The sequence below is a fragment of the Pteropus medius genome, unplaced genomic scaffold (assembly GCF_902729225.1).
Source record: "Pteropus medius unplaced genomic scaffold, Ma_sr-lr_union100, whole genome shotgun sequence".
Classification (NCBI taxonomy): Eukaryota; Metazoa; Chordata; class Mammalia; order Chiroptera; family Pteropodidae; genus Pteropus; species Pteropus medius.
Window position 1 is genome coordinate 6,480,761 of NW_024354502.1, and position 19,713 is coordinate 6,500,473.

Sequence of the window (19,713 nt, forward strand, 5' to 3'; positions counted from 1 at the left end):
CCAGGGCCTATGTGCAGTGTCCAGCAAAACACAAACCCTCAGTGAGATTTCTTGAATGAATAAATGAATGAGAGAAAAATGTAAAGTGATTTTGGTTAATATTGAGTATAGTCTAAATAAGCACTCATACTTTAACCCTCTCCCTACACATGTTGAATGATGTAACTGATTTCCTAATTAGGTGAAAATAAAAGACTAACATTCTCCCAGAGTAGTAAACAACCATAGAGCATTTTCCATATAGATTATTCCATAACACTCGTAACACTGGGTTGTGTAGGGAGAAAATGATTTCAACTCAAATATAGTACAGAAAAAGCTTTTTAATGCACTTTTCAGGCAAAAGAGCTTCAGAAAACATCCACCATTAAGTAGTTTTACAAATGGCACTTTTGGCTACATTAGAGAATTAGAGATGAGTCCCATGTGTTTTCTCTGATAGTTTCGTAGTAGATCAGCTTTATAATGAAACCCCTCTTTTTAGGATAAAAAATAGCTCATCTGTTCTAAAAGACAAGAAAAGCTGAAACCCTAAAGTCATTGTTTTAAAAATTTAACATTTATTTCATGCTATTTTACCTATTTTCATTTGATAACTTTAACTATTATGCTACAATTTTTAAGAAAGGGAGAACATAAATTTCAACCTAATTTTAAAATAAACATATATATTAAGTACATATATTAATGCATTTGACAATACTATATGCTAACTTTGATGATGATCTTCATTTTGATACACTGCATATTTGCTCTTTTGGTATTGAACTGAGGAAAAACATACCTGAAATTCTGACTTAAATGAGTAATACCGTAGCCAATGATATCAATAGACTCTAACCAATTAGTGAAACTGAAAAGTTATTCTGATCATTTAGTATGAAAATAAAACAGGATTAATACTCAGTAGGAGAGAATAGGTAAAATCATCAGTTTAGAATAGGTCTTGAAAGTCGATTATTTTCACAGCATATTTGAAACAAATGAATAGCTGAAAATGTGAGACTCCATTTTGAACTGAAAGAAATGATTTTTAAATTATTAATTGCTATCACACCAACACATTTACCTTTTTTAAGACAGTGTAAAGTTGATCACATCTAATCTACTCAAACATGGATATCTTCTTCATGTTACCTACCCATTATTTCTCAACTAGTCCCCTTATCGATTTATATAATTATTTAACAGAGATTAATACTAAAACACCAGCAATAGGGCCAACCAAAAGGCAAACTGCATTTTTCTTTCTACAGCAGAATTAACAAACATGGCTTTCAAATTTGCACTGATAGCATATACTATGCTAATCAAGAAACAAAAAAAAACTATTACCATCTCCATCACAAAAACATACACATTACACAAACACCTGTTTTCTCTGGTAACAAAGAAAGCCATTTCAGGGATTCTCCATGAGTGAAAACTCCCACGCAATATACTGCCACACACAGACACATAAACACGAAATAAGAAACTTTCAGGAATACTGCTTACTGTTAATTTAGAAAAATTCTTGGTATTACAATTAGGAATGGAGTTTCTAAATGTTAAAGCAGTTCAACTGTTGAAATATCACACAAAATACTGATTTTTTTTTAATAATATGATTTAACAACCCAAGCCCTGAGTCAATTAAAATATATACCCTTAACCTTCACAGGTACACGGCACCGTCTGTATTCTACAGTATCCCAAAGCCAAAGGCCTGTTTTCACTGAATTACCCTAAACTGCATAAGACTATGTTGTAAAGGACAGGATTGCGGGTGCGGGGGGAGTGGGGGGAACGGACAGGAGACAGGTATTTGGCCCAGGCTCTGGACCCAACAAGCCTCAAGAGTTTGGATGTGCCACCTGTTGACTCCACACCTGTTTTTCATTGGCAGGATTGAGCAGCCATTTGTAAAGCTGCTTTTACTGTGCTCTTCATGGCTCCATTTAGCACTCTCATTTTAGCATTTTCTGACTTGGAAGTTTTCATTAGGCACTGGCTTCATTCACAATAATGTTCCACTTGTACCCAGTGGTTGGTCAGTAAATTGCATCTGCATAGCTGAAGGCTTTCGATAACTAGAGGACTTCTTGGTCCTTTATCTAAAAAGCAGGGAGTACCTACTCCTGGTGGATTAAAAAGGCCCTCAGATTCTTTGCAGCTCCTCTTATCAAAAGATAGAGGCCGTTTCCCTACCTCTTGATTTTGGGCTAGTTTTGTGACTTGCTTTGGCCAATAAAATGCTATTCAAGTAACATGGCATGATTTCCAAGCAAGTCCACAATGGGTCTTGCAGTTTCCATTCTCGCTTTCTTTGATCTCATGAGGTCTAAAGAGGAAACCTGCACTAGCTCTAGGGAAAGGCCACATGGAGTAGAAATGAGGCATGCCAGCCAAGAGCCCCCACCAACTCTGAGACATATGCATAAAGCCATCCAAGGTTAGCCAGCCCCCAATCAACCTGTTCACTGACCACGAGTGTTTGTGTGACCCACTGGCACCACATGGAGCAGTGGCTGGCCATCCCAGCCGAGCTCTGCCCGAACTGCTGACCCACAGGATCATGAGTAAATAAATTCTGTTATAAGCCACGTTTGGGGGTGGTTCGCTGGACAGCGATGGGTAACTGACACACTACTCTGTGTCAGGAACTGTGTCAGGTGGAGGGAATACCTGGGTAACAAGAGATAGTCCCTCTTCTGCAGATGTTAGAGTGTAGTTAGGGAGAAAGACACGTAATTTCAATGTAATGTCATCAGGACTATAATTATAGGAGGTTGGGTCTACGGCAATTTAGAGAAGGGGTGTCAACCCCAGAACTAGGGAGCTGACAAAGGTTTCTCAGAAGAGAAAATATCTAAAAGGAGTTAATGAGACCGATTTTTCCAGGCTATTTCAAGGATGAGAAACTGCAGGTACAAAGGCTGGAGGGAGCTAGATGGGGCTCCAAGGAGAATGCGAGCATTCTCTGTAATTACAGTGTGAGGGTGTCAGGAGCAGACCGGAGGGGTAGCTAAGGTGAAGCTCTCCTGGCCTTAAGTAGAATTTTCTAGCATTTGGTCTTTAAACTGAGAGTGATGGGAACCAAAGAAGAAATAGTTTCCTTCCTCCCTCCCTTCACCTTGGCATTCATCTGACCAAAGGCATCAATGACACTCTCTGAATCAAAGAAATTTCACAGGCAGGAGGATGTGTGGAGTAAATAAAGCCAGACACTTCCCTGGTGCTTAACTTGGCTAAAGGGAAGTGATATTAAGCCAGGGTCCAGGATGACAGGCATTAGGATGTGAGTAAAATGGACAAGTAGCAGGCAAGAAGATGACATTTCCCAAAAGGCTGTCCTTCTTTTGTCGATTAATGAACACCCGGGGACAGAAAGCATTTAAGACTCATCTTTTAAAGATGTTATAAAAATTTTTAATGCTGAATGGCAAGGCTTCCCACTTATCAGCTTTGTGGCCTTGGGCATAAGACTAAGCTCTTTATGAGTCAGTTTCCCCAGTTTTAAAATGGGGATAATAATACTGACCTCACAGGTCAATAAGAACAAGTGACATATAGTTTTGGTGCAGCACCTGGTACAGAGTAAGCCCTCCACAGAAGGTCCCTAGGGCAGAGGTCCCCAACCCCTGGGCTGTGGACTAATACCTGTCGGTGGCATGTTAGGAACTGGGCTGCACAGCTCAGGTGAGAGGCGGGCCAGAGAGCTGAGCTTCATCTGTATTTGCAGCCGCTCCCCAGAGCTAGCATCATCGCCTCAGCTCCACCTCAGATAATCAGGCATTAGATTCTCATAGGAGCTCCGGGCCCTGGTGCCAAAAAGGTTGGGGACCGCTGCCCTAAAGGGGAAAAGGCTGGTGTTGGGCGGAGGGGCGGGTAACATAGGCTTTAGAATTAAATAAACTGTGTTTGAATCCAGGCTATGTCACTTAGTAGTTCTTGCAGCTGTGTGAACAATTTTTAGAGACAATTTTTAAACTTGCTCAAACTTAGTTTCCACAACCAAAAGGTAAGGATGGTAATACCTTGCAAGGCTGTGATGAGGATTAAAGGAGATCATACATGTTAAGTACTGTAGCATAGAGACAAACATACAGTATAAATGCACATATAATAATATGTATGGGGACAATCATAGTTCTCAAATGTCGATCAACAGTATTAATATTAGACGTTCTATGTTACTTCAAAATCCTATTCTCTGACTAAAGGTACAGATCAGAAAAGTTGGATTACCAGAAACATATATATATATTTATATATATTATATATATATAAATGTTTATATATATAAACATTTTTAAAACATAAAATCAACATTTTTAGCACAGTATGTTGATTCCACCAGTACCAATACATTATGATAACCTATCACAAAAAAAATGGCTGAGGTACAACATTTATATTTTATTAATATATAATAAGAAAGTAACCTTGCCATTAAAATGCATTATATGAAATTAAGAAGAATTTAGAATTCTCTGACTCCCTAATTTGAGGAATTTCCTCTATACACCAAGCTCCCAAATCTATTCTTTTCTAGATAAAAGAAAAGAAAAGAAAAGAAAAGAAAAGAAACACGCATATATACAAGTGAGCTGAAAAGTTACAAAACAAGATGGTGCTTTCGGTGAAAAATAATCCCACCAGATAAGCAGCATGTCATGTGCTTAGAATGTTACACCAGAAAGTTAGTAAAAATTCGGGCCAATAAGGCAATTTAGTTTCAAGTTTTATCACACGTGGACCGAGTTCTAGCATACTTCACTTAAAAAGGGACAACTTCAAGGTGAAATCTTGCCAGAGGCTTGATTTTGAAATATATGTATACAAACTTCTCTGTTTTGACATTCAACATACTCAGCATTAATTCGAGAAAGCTGCTGGAGCTGATTGAAAGAACAAAATGACTTAGGCTCTGAGAGAGAAAACAAACAATTTTAAGTAGTATCTTCCTATCTACCCACCATATCATCGCAATGTTTGTTTTTATTTTTTAACTAATGCCATAGTTAAAGAAATTAAGAAAAAGCCATTTTTGATGGCTTTTAAGCACTTGAATACTTTAAAATCTTCTTCAAAATGCTAATTAACAGGTACTATTCCTTTGAATGTTGCTTTAATTTGAAGATCAGTAAAATTTATCTACATCCTTTAACAAACAGTTTCATGCTCATTTTGGTGAGAGTACAAATTAAGTCTGTAAAAACTACTCTATTGATTCTGACGAAGAGAATTTTAGTATGTTGCTATTTTGGCTAGAGAAACATTTCAACCACTTTTGGCAAACTAAGAAAAAAAAAATAAAACAGTGGATAAAAACTACAACTAGAAAACAGGTAAGGCGATTCTACCAAGTAAGAAAATTCTGTTTCTCAAATTTTTTCTACACTGACATAGTTGTTTTTAAGATGTATTACCTGGTTCTTCCACATTCAGACAGTGTATGAAACTCATGATGTGTATTTATAAAGAAAAGATATGTATGTCCAAAGCCATCCATTTGTATGGAAGTCTTGTCCCCATTGCATTGCTTTGTGTCATTTTGGCATTGCTCATCCACAGGGTGCCCAAAGGGTTGGTAGGTCCATCTGCTCAGCACTCTAATTCCTCCATAACTTCCATGACAATCGTCCGCGGGCCCGTCAGAATCAGATTGCTCACGGTCCAGTAGTCTACATGCAGCACATTGAGCCCATTTACAGAGACGACAAACTGACAGACCTAAAGGAAAGACAAAGAAGAAAAATCTACTACAGCTCCTAGTTTTTCACAGATGTCCAATAAAGTCTGTATAGTTCTAACAGGTGATGTCATTCTTAAAATACCCAACTATACCCAGCTGACAACTGTAATTCAATAATTTCTGAGAAGCGACACTTTTTCTTGGAAGGCAATATAATGGAAAAAGCATTTGTTGTACAAAACCGGGTTTAAATCCTAACTCAGCAATTTACTAGCTTAAGCTAGGTATTTAAATTTCTGAGCCCTATTTCCTGAATTCTAAATTAAGGATGATTGATAATATCGATGATAATAATAATAATAATAATACTATCTCTAAGATTGTTGTAAGAATTAAATGAGGTAAAGTATATAAAGCTTCTACTACGATGCTCTGAACCTATGGGGTACTCAATACATTTTCATAGTCACAGCATTTATGGCTGTTATTTATTCACTTGGACCCAGTGTATAGGAAGACCCTATGGCCTGGTGTTCCCAGGGCAATCCTCTTTTCTCTGTTTCTGCATAATTATTAATAGCGCTTCCTTTCACTTGCCAAAGTATCCCAGGTGAAATAAGTTCCACGCATTTCTCTATTTTCCGTCCTTATGAAAATGGACGAGGCCAACTTTTATATTAAGTCAGTTAATCAACCTGTGAGAGGCGAATTACAATAAGAAAGTAAAAGGGCATCATTCAATAATGAGAGGCTACTCTGGATATGTCATAGGGAGTATGAAACTGACTCATAGCTACTGCCCCAAATGGAAGTACTTCTCTTAATGGCTACTTTCCATTCAGCTGACACAAATGGTGTATCTGTTGTATGGCTGAAGAGGTAGATATTCACCATAAGTGATTTGTTTATCTCACTCAAATAGAAAAACGGAAAGACACACAGATCTCCAGCTGTCAAAGATAACAGCAAAACAGAATCCAACAGAATATAAGTCTGTGCAGTGCTTGGCACATGGTAGGTATTTGTGGTGAGCTGAATAACATCCCCAACCCTCAAAGATGTCCATGTCCTAATCACCAGAATCTGTAAATATGTTAGTTCACATGGAAAAGGGGGATTACACAAGGGAATTACACAGCTGAGTGTAACACAGGGGAATTATCCTGGGTTACCTAGGTGGACCCAATGTAATCACAGGGATCCTTATAAGAGCGAGGCAAGAAAGTGAAAGGCGGAAGTAGGAGATGTGACAACACAAGCAAAAGTTTGGGATGATACAAGGAAGGGGCCAGGAGCAAAGAAATGCAAGTGGCCTCAAGAAGCTGAAAAAGGCAAGGAAATGGTTTCTCCCCTCAGAACCTCCAGAAGGGATGCAGACCCGCTGACACCTTCATCTCAGGCTTCTGACTCCAGAGCTAGAAGATGATACATTTGTATTGTTTTAAGCCAACAAGTCTGTGTTAATCTGTTACAGCAGCCATAGGAAACTAATGAAGTACTCAATAAATACTCACTGATGAATGAATGAATGAATAAGTGTATTAAGCCAAGAAGCACAATTAGGATTGAGCCTAAAGATTTTTTTTTTTTTTTTTGCTTCTTAGAAAGTATCCCTTCACTTACGGAGAAAATAAGAAAATAAAAGGGAAGAAAGAAAAGAAGACGAAAAGGAAGAAGAGGGAGAAAGTGGGGAGGAGGGGGGGAAGGGAGAAAGTTTGGTCGAGATTGATTAGCTTAATGTTCTCCCGTATCTGTTGTTCTGTTGATCTAATCACCATATTTCTTTAAGTATAATGCTTAAATAATTCATGTGTACGCTTGCTCCCGGTTACTAATTGATTAATTAATTAATGTTAACAACTCAAAGAATGTGAAAATACTAAAACACTTGAAAATCACCATTTCCCTCTATTGTTTTCTGAGTAGGTAATAGCAATAGAAACCCAAACACTGTATTATTATAATACATAACATAAATAATATGAAATGTAACATATAAAATAACAAAATAAAATACCGTATTTTAAGTCTAAAAATATCTATACCTATTACATAGATAAACCAAAATTGGAAAGTATTAAAAAGGCAGCTGTGTACCTGTGGAAAAGATTTAAAGTTTAGAATCTAATCCTAGGGATTTAAGTCTAGGCTCCTTTGCTGGATGATCTTAAGCCATTTGTCCTCCTCACGGGTTCAAATTAGATTATTTAAACGTCTTTGCAAATACGAAGCCCTACACCAATGCTGGGTTCTATGAACTTCTTTGCCTTTAAAAATACCCACTTCCTTCATGGTTACATGCAGAATGGAAAGTGACAGTGGCATGCAGAATGGTTATATACTCAATAAACACCTGCTGCTGTCATAAAGCTCAATATTTCCCACTCCTCACCCTACATTATTATGGCATCTTTGGGCATAAGGAGAACACATGATCAATGTTTCTCCTTTCCCGTTTCCACAGATCTGTTCTCACGGATTCAGAGAACATCTTGTGCAGAATCAGCAGTTCATGACCATGTGTGAAGTCAAAGTCATCATCAAGGTCATACTAGAAGGTCATTATCCATCCTGAAGTCAACACAAGTAATTTGCAGGACAATTTAGCACTAATTTAATGACGACATTGGGTGGTGCTTTGTTTTTTTCTGCACCAGTATACTCATGAGCCAAAGAATGAGAGGAATTCCAACCCTGTCCTGATTCAAAGCACTGACTTAAGAACTAGGTCCTCCCTTCTTCCAGGGAGGAACAGCCTTTTTATGTTGTCAAATGAGATGGCAAAAGTTGCCAGGTGAGCTCGCACTCCAGCTAAGTTCTCCACACGGGCTCCCCAAAATGAGAATATTCCTGAATCACTTAAGGATCACCTTCATACGGCACAGGGAATACAGTCAATAATATTGTAATAACTATGTATAGTGCCAGGTGGATACTAAACTAATCAAGGAGATCACTTCGTAAATTATATAAATGTCTAACCACTATGCTGTACCCCTGAAACTAATATAAAATAATATTAAATGTCAACTCTAATTGAAAAAAGGCATTTTTTTAAAAAATCACCTTCAGCATTTCGTCTCAATCAGAATTATATTCTGTCTCTCCCATATGGTGTTTGTTTGTTTAACTGACCAACATTTAAAAGTTAGAAAATTTTGACATTAAAAATCCAGATTCTAGCGTCTCTTGAACAGTCTGAAGATTTAATGCCACAACGTCCACAGGCACTTGGCAATGGCTGAGTAGGGGACATTCCTTCCAGATGGACACCTGTTCTCTCATTTCTTATCTCTTCCTACTTCCTGACTCCTAGCTGACAGACAACTGTGTCTGTGGTCCCTGATCTGGAGCCACCAGAGGGGAAGAGCTGAAGAGAGGGATTCTTGGTGCTACAAGAACTGAAGGACCCCAAATGTCCAACAACTGATGAGAGAAATAAAATTTGGTATATCCATACAATGGAGTATTATTCAACAACAAAATGGAACTGATGACATGCTACAACATGGATCAACCTTGAAAACATTATGCTAAGTGAAAGAAGCCAGTTACAATAGACCACATATTGTATGACTCCACTGATATGAAATGTGCAGAATAGACAAATCCACAGAGACAGAAAGTAGACTACGGCTGGGGAGGTGCGGGAGGTATGGGAGTGACTGCTAATAAGTACAGAGTATCTTTTAAGAGTGATGAAACTATTCTAAAGTTGATTGTGGTGATCATTACATAACCCTGTGAATATACCCAAAACCAGTGAACTGTATACTTTACACGAGTGAATTGTATGGTATGTGAACTATACCTTGACGAAGCTGTAGGAAGAAGAGGAGGAGGAGGAGGAGGACGGGGAAGAGAAGGAGGAGGAGGAGAAGAAAAGAAGGAGGAGAAAAGAAGGAAGGAAGGAAAGGAGGAAAAGAGGAGGAGGAGGAGGAGGAGGAGGAGGAAGGAAGGAAGAGGAAAGGAAGGAAGGAAGAGGAAGGAAGGAGGAAGGAAGAAGAAGAAGAAGAAGAAGAAGAAGAAGAAGAAGAAGAAGAAAAGAAGAAGAAGAAGAAGAACAACAACTACTAAAGGGAAGAGGGGCCTGATGCCAGCAGTTCACAGATCTCTGTGGAATGGAGAGGGGACTGCGAGGTTGATTCAAAGACGGGTCTCGTGTACCCCTCTCTGATTGTGGGGGCTCTTAGAGGCTACAGAACTGAATGGCAGTGCTTGGAGGCTGAGTAGTCAGTGACCTGTGCTTAGGACATACACCCAGAGGTTCTGAGGTGGGACATGAGCAGCCAACAGAGCCAGCTGGGAGTAACTAACGCTGGTCAAAGTCCATTTTATTGGGCTGCCCAAACCCCAGGATGGAGGCCAGGAGGCGTATAATCCCAAAGAGAAATGTCACGGGCAAGGGCACCAAAACAATTTTATATTGAACTTCTTATCAACTTGGAGAGTGGCAACTTGAAATGAATTTCATTTTAGAAAAATAAAGATCGTGTGTGTGTGCACGTGTGTGCGTGTAGCGTTTTTCAAATACCAAAGTTTGTGACTGGTTTACTCTTTTTACAATAAGGCTGACTCAAGGCTACCATAAACATAAAAACAATCTCACCTCTGCATTCCCACACACTCTCCAGAGCAGCAGAGAACAAGAGTGGGGTCAGAGCAAATGCGCCGTGAATCACTCATATCCTAAAACGCTTCTTACCTGTGCTGGCACCTGAGAACTCTTCTGGGAATAGTCAGGTGATGTGAAGACCCTCTATCATAGAGTGATGGGGGAAAAGGCTAAAACATCTTGTACCAACTGGTGGGTAGAGAACTTAAATAAAATAAAGATTTAAATAGCTGAGTCCTTGCCTTCATGAAGCTTACAATTTATTTTAGGAGGAAAAATATCACAGCCAGAATCCTTTTCAAAGCAGCAAGTAGCTTCTCAGTAAATTCTGTCATTTATTGAAAACCTATTCTTTTCCAAGCACCAATCTAGGTACTTTACCTACTTTATTTACAATCCTCCTAATGGCCATGTGGTGACGTCTGTTAGGTTTGGGCCATACAGCTGTCATTCTGCTGAATGCAACCCGATATCATTTTGTATTGTCAACCTTGCTCCTGCTATGGGCAACAGAGATAGAAATACCAATGAAGGTGCCCTCCCCTATCCATGGAAGTCACCTGACCCAAGTTTGGCCAATCAGACTCTCTCTCCTGGACCATCAAATCTGGAGCTGAGTAACACAGGAGATAAAGTTTATTTGCTCTGGTACTTAGTTTCTTAAATCTGCCCTGCTTCTTGTTCTTTACCAATAATAACTATTTTCTGTCACTGGCAATCCATGATCCCCAGTACAATCCTTATGAACAAACTGAATCTCATGGAGGGTATTTGCTCAAGGTCACACGACTAAATGCCACAAATGGAATTTGAGCTCCGTATGACTCCACAGCCCTACATACATACAGATTTATAAAGTATGATATGTATATGTAATTTTGAGGAATGCAGAGAATAGAAGGCAAATGTCCCCTCCCTCTTTGCTTTACCTGTTAATTAAACGGTCTAGGTCAATACAAATATCTTGTGATAATGTTTAGGCTCTTCCAACTTCACAAGAAGGTTTACTCAGTTAAGTTTGGGTTGCTTTTTGTGTCACTTAAAATCCTCAACAATATGTAAACTTAGTCATTTATTTCAAATCGTTTCCTTGAATGAGGCAAAAACAAACAAACAAACAAACAAACAACGAACAAACCATTTATCATGATTATTTTCAAGGTAGTATTTTTAGAGTCAGGCTGCTAGGAAAGACGTCATATCTCTCGCTAAGTGGTCCCAATAGCTGCTGTGGTTCCAGCAGTTCCAATGTCCTGTTACTAAAAATGTGCAAAATGATCTAGAAATACAGGTAGCACTGTGTAAAATATTCAGTTATAACAGACTTTGAATTAGCATCCACGGAACACTATGTTCTGCCAATAAACACACATCACAAGTAACCACAGGAAGCACACAGCCTGGGGAAAATTTATCTTTCTTATTAAATAAGCAAATTCGAACAACAACAACAAAAATGTGACAACTTATGTTAGGTACATAGTATCCCCTACCTGGGGTCAGGAGACTTAGATGCCATCCAGGTGATAATGAGAATTCAAGTGAGGCTAAGATACTTTTCTTCTGCTTTATCAGATCTGTTTTCAAAGATTTGATTGCAATTCTCTCGTTGATAGAAAAGAGAGCACTCACAAGTTCATGTAGCTGCTCTGAACTCATCTCCCACAAGAAAGGTGGTACCTTAGCTTCACAGGGAACATGGAGGACATTATCCTTAATGAAAAGGAAGAACGAAATCTTCCTAAGTCACAGGTAAGTGATGTCGCTGAGCAAGATGGCTGTGCGGTGGAGAAAAGTCCTAAAAATCACAGTGGGTCTGGTAAGAGTTAACAGGAAAGGGGGGCAGGACTCAGCACAGTTCAGGGTGTGATCAGGTTGGGATAATTACCTAGGCGGAACTCCAGCTTTCCTCCTGATAAGGAGCCAAATCAACTAAATAATCTTGCCTCTAATTTCTCTCCTTCCGCCAGTGCTGGCAGATGTCTGACAACCCCTTGGACAGATCGACTGCCCATGGATTGTCCAACTGCACATTGGTTTGTGTATGGTTGAAGTGCCATCACAATTATTCAATTGTTTCATCTAAAGTGGAAGTGAGGTTCAGGAGAAACACTATACCTATGATTATGTAAGTGTCTTCTCACTGCCATGGAAATCTGTATTCATCAAGACACTTGCTGCTCTGAAATGTCTGCAATTATGTGAATGCTACTCTGGTCTCTCTGTCTCTCTCTGTCTCTCTCATCTTTAAGAAGGATAGGATGTTCAAGTTGCTTCAGGATTTCCTGAAAATAACAAAACATGTATCAACACAGAGACCAAGAGAGATAATGTTTCAGAGACAGAGTCATAAAAACAAAAAAGATAGACACAGAGAGATACAGAAAATAATCAGGAAGAGCTGAGTCCTGGCCAGTAGGGTCTGGAAGGCTATCTAATCAAAAGACACAGAAAGCAGAACCAAGATGTTAAGTGCAAGTTAATACTTAAATTCTTAATCAAATAAAACACGCAGATGTATTCCAGAGATCACTGGAACAAGCTCCCACTAAAAGCAGAACTCTTCTACAGACCCCTGCCAGTCATCCAGCCTATCTTATTTGAATGCTACTTATTACAATAAATGCATTAAATAATGAGAAAGCTTTTTTAGAAGTTCCGGCTATGCATTCAGTCAACATTATTTATGCCATTTCCACTGTTCAATTGCTTAAGTGAAAAATATACCCAAGTATAAAACGATGGCCCTCAAACTGTAGTGGAAATATGAGTCACTTTGGAGGGTATTTGTTCAAGGTCACACGACTAAATGCCACAAATGGAATTTGAGCTCCGTATGACTCCACAGCCCTACATACATACAGATTTATAAAGTACGATACGTATATGTAATTTTGAGGAATGCAGAGAATAGAAGGCAAATGTCCCCTCCCTCTTTGCTTTACTGAATATGTGAATTCTCAGATCTCGACCAAGACCTACCAAGCCAAACTTTTGGGGGGTGGGTCCCAAGAATTTGCATTTTCATTGAACATATCAGGTGGTTCTGATACAGCACTATGTTGAGAAACAGTACTTTAAAGTATCTACCAGAATTTTTTCTACCAAAAGTTAGTTTAAATGCGCAGCCGACACCTGTTAGTATTAGCATGCATTCTATGACCATGACCATTAAAAGCCTCAAGTATGAAAGGGAGGCTGACATTTCATTTTTATTGCAATTATTACTTGCCTGTAGTCTATTTCATTTCCAGAGCTAAATTTTGCTGTCTTCCAGACTTCAAAATTAATAATAACAATATATTAAATGCTTAGGCTTAGAGATAATATCCAAGTTATTCAAAACACAATACCAAAAATAACCAAACCTGCTGCCAACCCATGCTTGTAAAGCCGTATGTGAGCCATTGTCTTTTAATTGTTGACATGGCAAATATATAACATGCCCAGACCTGCTGAGATTCGGGACTGAGGCTTTCGACAGCCAAAGTATCAAAAACAAAGGTAGGCGGAGGGCGAACCAGAGCAAGGGCGGTCATGAGTAGATTAAGAAATATGTGAAAGCTAATGAGGTTTAAAGTTGAAAAAGTTACATTTTGATTGTTCCCATTTATTTAAACCTTGCTCCAAATCATACACCCTTATTTTCATAGTCTGATATAAGAGGTGAGAGCAATAGCATACACATTTAAACGCAGCACTGTCTTTTTATGAATGATTTATTTCTTTTGTTAGCATGCCTGTGACCGCTTCTTTAGTTTTGTATTAGGGGTGAGTGTGTCATTACATAACTTCTTCCCCCTACCCATCTTTATTATAGTTGATGTAGAACACTGTGCAAGTTTAAGGTGTAGACAGTTTCTTAAGCCACAACTTGCTAGTTAGCATGGGTGCACTGTAATAGCTAACAGGAACACCAACGTTTTCCCAAAGTTCTTTATATGCACAATCTCATTTAAAATTCACAATATATCCTATGAAGCAGATATTATTATTATCATCATCATTATTATTAATATTATTGCTCCCATTTCACAGTCAAGTGTCCAGATTCAGAGAAGTAACTGGAGCTAGTTAAGTGGTGGAACTAGGATTTTTACTCCAAGCTCCTATATTTAAGCCCTAGGCTACCCTTCCTCTGAGTAATAGGCAGTAGGCTCCCCTAAAATTGGCACTGACACCACATAAATGAACACCCCAATCTGGTATCTAAGTACTTCATACACACAAGGGAATACCTTAAGAATACTGCATTTGATTTTCCCTCCTACAATCCTTGAAAATGGAATAATGGTCACTTGATCATCATTATCACCACCATCATTATTAGCAGGAAAGAAAATGATGGGGAGTGATGGGGGTATTTTTACTCTTTTTAGGAATAACTCGGGCTAATCTTTACATCTGGGCTGGCCCCGGCAGGGGTATATGTCATCTTATTACCTTCAACCACAGTTCAAATAACCATGTTTCCTTGCAACCCACAGAAGAAGGAGGAAGGTCCCTCTCTCTGCAGGTTGCTCCTCTCTTCTGCTAGGGTGAGGTGAAGATTAATTACTCCTAGACAAAGATTTTAAAGATTCCAGGAGGAAAGACGCAGCATGAACGCAGGATGCACAGGTCGCCCTGGGTAACAATGCTGTGTCTAATTCAGCCAGCAAACCTCAAACCACACCATTTGTCAGTGATTACATTACCTAATCTGTACCTTTAACTAGCATTACCCACGCCACTCACATTCCTTTCTCGTTGTGCAATCTTTGCCTTACAATAGAAACGGGACAGCAGAAGATTCAATATACCATCTGTCTTCTGTAGGTGGGTGCAAATGTTGTATCAGGTGATCGACACGGCACGGGTGTTACAGGCCGTATGTTAGGCACCTTTCGCTCGCTATAAAGCTTAGCTTATCCACAGCAAAAATGGATTTCCTAAGAAGTTTTTCTCTGGGGATTCTCTCCCTCCTCCCTCTCTCCCCAAGGAGGATTTTCACAAGGGTAGAGTTAAGCAGAATAATGGAGAAAACGTAAAAGGAGGTTGAGTTCTAGTCTCAGCTCTGTACCCAGGGGGCTGAGTCACTGAATATGCTACTCTCACTTCTCCTAGCATGAGCTCTTCATCTGATAAATTTGGCTGAAAAAAATTTATATTTATTAGGGACTTTAAAGCTTTAAGCTCTAAGATTCTATGCCAAAAAAAAAAAAAACCAAAAAACAAAAAACAAAACACCACTTCTATTTATTAGTGATTGACCTGTCTTTTAACAACAATTTGAGTTTGCTGGTTACTTATGTGCCAAAACTGTCCAGGAGTTTGCTTACATTAAATTTGCAAAGGAGACATTATTTTTAGATATGTGAACTGAAGTAAAGAACAATACAAATGAAAGAATGTGAGATGAGAGTCTCTCTCATGCTTTGTGTTTTAGGTACATAAACAACAACAAAAAAGGTCTAAAAGACATAAAGCTATCTTCAATATTCTATTAAGTAGTAGTATTGGGCACTTATGATAAAGTCAGTACTGCAGATTTTTCAATGATAAAAGGTCCAATCCATCAAGAAGATATAAAAATTGTAAACATATATGCCAAAAAAATACATATCAAACATAATACTTAACAAAAAGCCCCAAAATACATGAAGAAAAATTCACCGAATTCAAGGCTAAATGGACCATTCTGTTCCACTTTCAATGAAGGTTGGAACGATTAGGCATAACCCATGTAACACATATGTATAAACGATGACCCAGCAATTCTACTCCTAGAATGTATCTAATATGCTTACAACATGATTACTTTATATAAATTTCAAAAGTAGATAACTAATCTATCATTTTAGAATTCCTGGGTGGTAGTTTCAATAGTAGCTCACTTTATAATAGCTTGAAATGTGCATAAATAATTTGTATATTTTCTATTTAGTGCCATAAAAATAGTTTTCTTGATAATTTATTAGTTATATGACTTTGGGCAAGTTATACATTCTCTGAGTTACACTTTACTCATCTGTAAAATGGGGATCAAGTTTATTATGAGGCTCAAACCTGATTAAGTACTAAGCCCAGTGTTTACTACCAGTGAATGTTAAATACGTATTGGTTTTTCTTTTCTCCCCTTCAAGACCATTGAAAGAGAGGCAACGTCTGCATGGGTCATAACCAGAAAAGCCAGTTTGGGTTCTGGTTTGGGAAAGGGAAATAGATCTCAAGTTGGAGTTATTCATGGAGATCAAAAGAAAATAAACAATACAGGGTGTTAAGAAAGAATTTTCCCCAATCCAAGAGAACCTTGCAAGGACAGGGAATCCAGAAGCCACCGTAAAATATCGACATGATTCTAAAATAAACAGAGCAGTGGAATTCCATTAAGAATCTCCCATGCTGCCCAGAGAATACTCACTTGAACAGAGTTGCTTCAGAAGTGGAGGCGTCATCCAATGTAACTAGACTCCTGGATGGTCCTTCTCCAAACATTACAGACATAAGCCAAGTCAAGATTTGCTAGTTACATCAATAGAATGAATTCCTTATATCTGCAGAATGCTTTATGTCTACAAAAATGTCTACGTTCAGCAAGGATATTACTTGGGAGTTTGGGGCACTGCTGTAGTAAATAAACTGTGTGCCTATGTTTAGTGCATAACAGCTCTGACAGCAGAAAACTGTTCTTGGAAAAAAAAGAACATTTGCAGCTGTAGGGTTCGGTCCCATAAATCTCCCCACAGAATACACAACTGGCTGGGGAGTGACTGCTGTGGGAGGAGGCAGGAATCCAGTTCTTGGACAAACACAGGATTCTCTCTCCAGAGAATCAGTCTTCCTCTAAGTTTTACGCTTGAAGCGCTCTGTATGGCGATGCGTTCCCCCGGGAACAGACTGCCCAATCAGTCTTGAAGGGAAGCCAACCATATGTAAGAATGACTTTCTTTCACAATAAAAACAGCAACAACAGAAAGCAACTCTAAAGACGTTTTGTTTCAAATTGAGAAATTCAAAGTGCCTGCTGGTTTCAAACAGAACCTACCCCTCCAGCCCAAATGGACCAAAGGTCTGTTTCAGACCTAGTCTTGCCCTTGGTCCACTTCGCTCTGCTGTTGTCGCTGCTGCTGCTGCTGTTGCTGGTGGTGGTGGGGGAAGCTAAGGGGAGACTGTGACACACTCAAAAGGAGGGGAAGGCATGAAGGGCCCTGGTTCAGTCCATAGCACTCGGGTGCCCAGTGTCAGGAAGAAGGTGGCCTTCCCAGGGATGCCCTCCAGAGACGTGGACTCGGCTGAATGGAGGATGTGTGGCTTACGCCGTGGTTCCCATCACCTTCCCACAGGTAGCTCACGATCACATTAGGACCCCTTCTGAGATCCGCCTGTGCTAAGGGCAGATAGAATACTCTCGAGCTGGTGATTCACAAGGTTGTAAGAAGCATTCGGGCCCTGAAGAGAAGCAACGCCTGCACATTATAACCGCACATTATAACCACGAGATGCAATGTCCTCCCCTTTTCTCCTGAAGGAAAGGCATCTGTCACCTGGGGGCCTTCATACCACAGGGAATATGCAATTCCACTCCTACGCCCTCCCTCTGCTCCCCAAACAAACGTGGCTTACACTGTGGATACAGGAATTTCCTTAGAGTTCCTGTAATGACACGCTGGGGCTTTCAACAGCAGGAGACTCACTTTTGACACACATATCGACTCCCACAGGAGCTTACTTACAGCTCAAAGGAAAGAGGCTCCAGAAGGTCAGACTTCCACCCTGACCCACATTCTTTCCTCCACAAGAATCTTTTACCCAGTTATCTGTTTGCCCTTAGAATGTTTACTATTGGCAACTTAACACCCATAAATTGTTATGCTTTTTTTCCGGATTATGCTCAGATGCAAAATTAATATACCAAAGGTTTTAAAAGATCATTCAATGAGATGCAGTACACATTAACGTAATTCATCAGGCAAATAATTGCATTATTACAACTTTGCTTTCACAAATGCAACACATTCTTCATACAGTATTCCATTCATAAGAGGTGACCTGCAGTATGGTGGTGACATTATCTAACCTGTAGGGGTAAGCCAAAGTCTCATTCCCCTTATTTTTCTTCTGAAGTGGTGCTGCTGCTCTGATCTGGGCTAAGAACAAGATGTGTGTGTGAGCACTTTGCAGAGACACACAGGCCACCATCTCATTGATAGTTTTGGTGAGAAAAGAATTATAAATAGGACTGAGCATGAGTGTGGTGAGATATGGCTGAGCAACCTTAGATGGTATTCATTACAGCTAATGGGAGCCGAGTGCCCTCAGGGGTGGAAACCAACACTCTGGGTTCTTATTCAACCAGTCCCTGTGGCTACATTCAGGATCTAGGACCAAGCAGTCAGGGGACAGGGAGGGGAATGAAGAGGGGCCCCAAATCAGTCTACTCAGGACTGTCTCAGTTCAAGAACTTGTGAAGAACAGAGAGTATCAAAAAAAAAAGCGTCACACTGACTTGGCTAAAGGTGAGGAGTAAAGCCTCCCACACCCCACGGTCTTTATAACAAACATTGGGTGTGGCCCAGTGTGCTGTATTTTGGATCATGCCACCTTTGGGTGCTTTGCACACCAGTCCCAGACAACTGTGTGGATTTGAAGACTGCGGTTCCCTCCGACATCTCTATTCCTAGAGAAACACCTAATCCTTAGCAGAGTTGGTAACATATTTTGCCGAGTCTAACCGAATGGAGAAATTGAGTACCAGGAAAATAAAGTAATTTCGACACATTGGAAGGGCCCCATGATATAAAGGCAAGACCAGAGGCTCTGGAGTAGACAGACCTGGGCTGGTTTGGCTCTTGACTGACATTCAGTTGCACAACCAGAGGCTATGACCCAAACTCTTTCAACTTGAACTATAAAATATAGCTAACATCCAGCTCATTGGGTTGTGACAAAGATTAGCGGAGAGTACACACTTTCAGCCAGTAGCACTGTGACCAGTATGATGCTCGACAATAACTGGTTCCTTTTCCCTGGTATCCCCGTAGAGGAATACAGACGTGAAGTTACACTGTGTAGTCTACACTCCAGCTCCCAGCCCTGTGAATGTCTACTTCTAATGCCAAACCACTGGATTCTGAGCCAAGACAAAACTCCTCTGCTCAGTCTTTACGCAAGAAAGTGATTAATTCATAGGCTAACCCTGGAAAATTGACTTCCATTCTGGGCATTGAGAAATGCTTCCAGGAAAGTTTTCCAGATGGCCAGACTTAGCTCAGTCCTATTTCTTCTACCTTTTATAAAGTAGCTGAAATAAGCCATCTTGTATACAAAACTAGAGTTTGCTAGAACCAGTTCTTTTTAGCAGTTTGGGGAGAAAAGGCTAGAAGACTCTTATCTTAAACACTTCATCCATTTTTGGGTTCCTGCTTCAAGCAGCCAG

At 39.6% G+C, this 19,713-nt stretch overlaps 1 protein-coding gene across 1 annotated transcript in view; it reads right to left on the reverse strand.

The window, feature by feature from the left end:
* Nucleotides 1-303: 303 nt before the first annotated feature.
* Nucleotides 304-19,713, reverse strand: part of DEPTOR (DEP domain containing MTOR interacting protein) — a 126,049-nt gene continuing 106,639 nt past the window's right edge. The window contains exon 9 of the mRNA XM_039853496.1: nt 304-5,718. Within this exon, the coding sequence (XP_039709430.1) occupies nt 5,590-5,718 (129 nt within the window). The 3' untranslated portion in view covers nt 304-5,589. The remainder of the gene's footprint in view (nt 5,719-19,713) is intronic.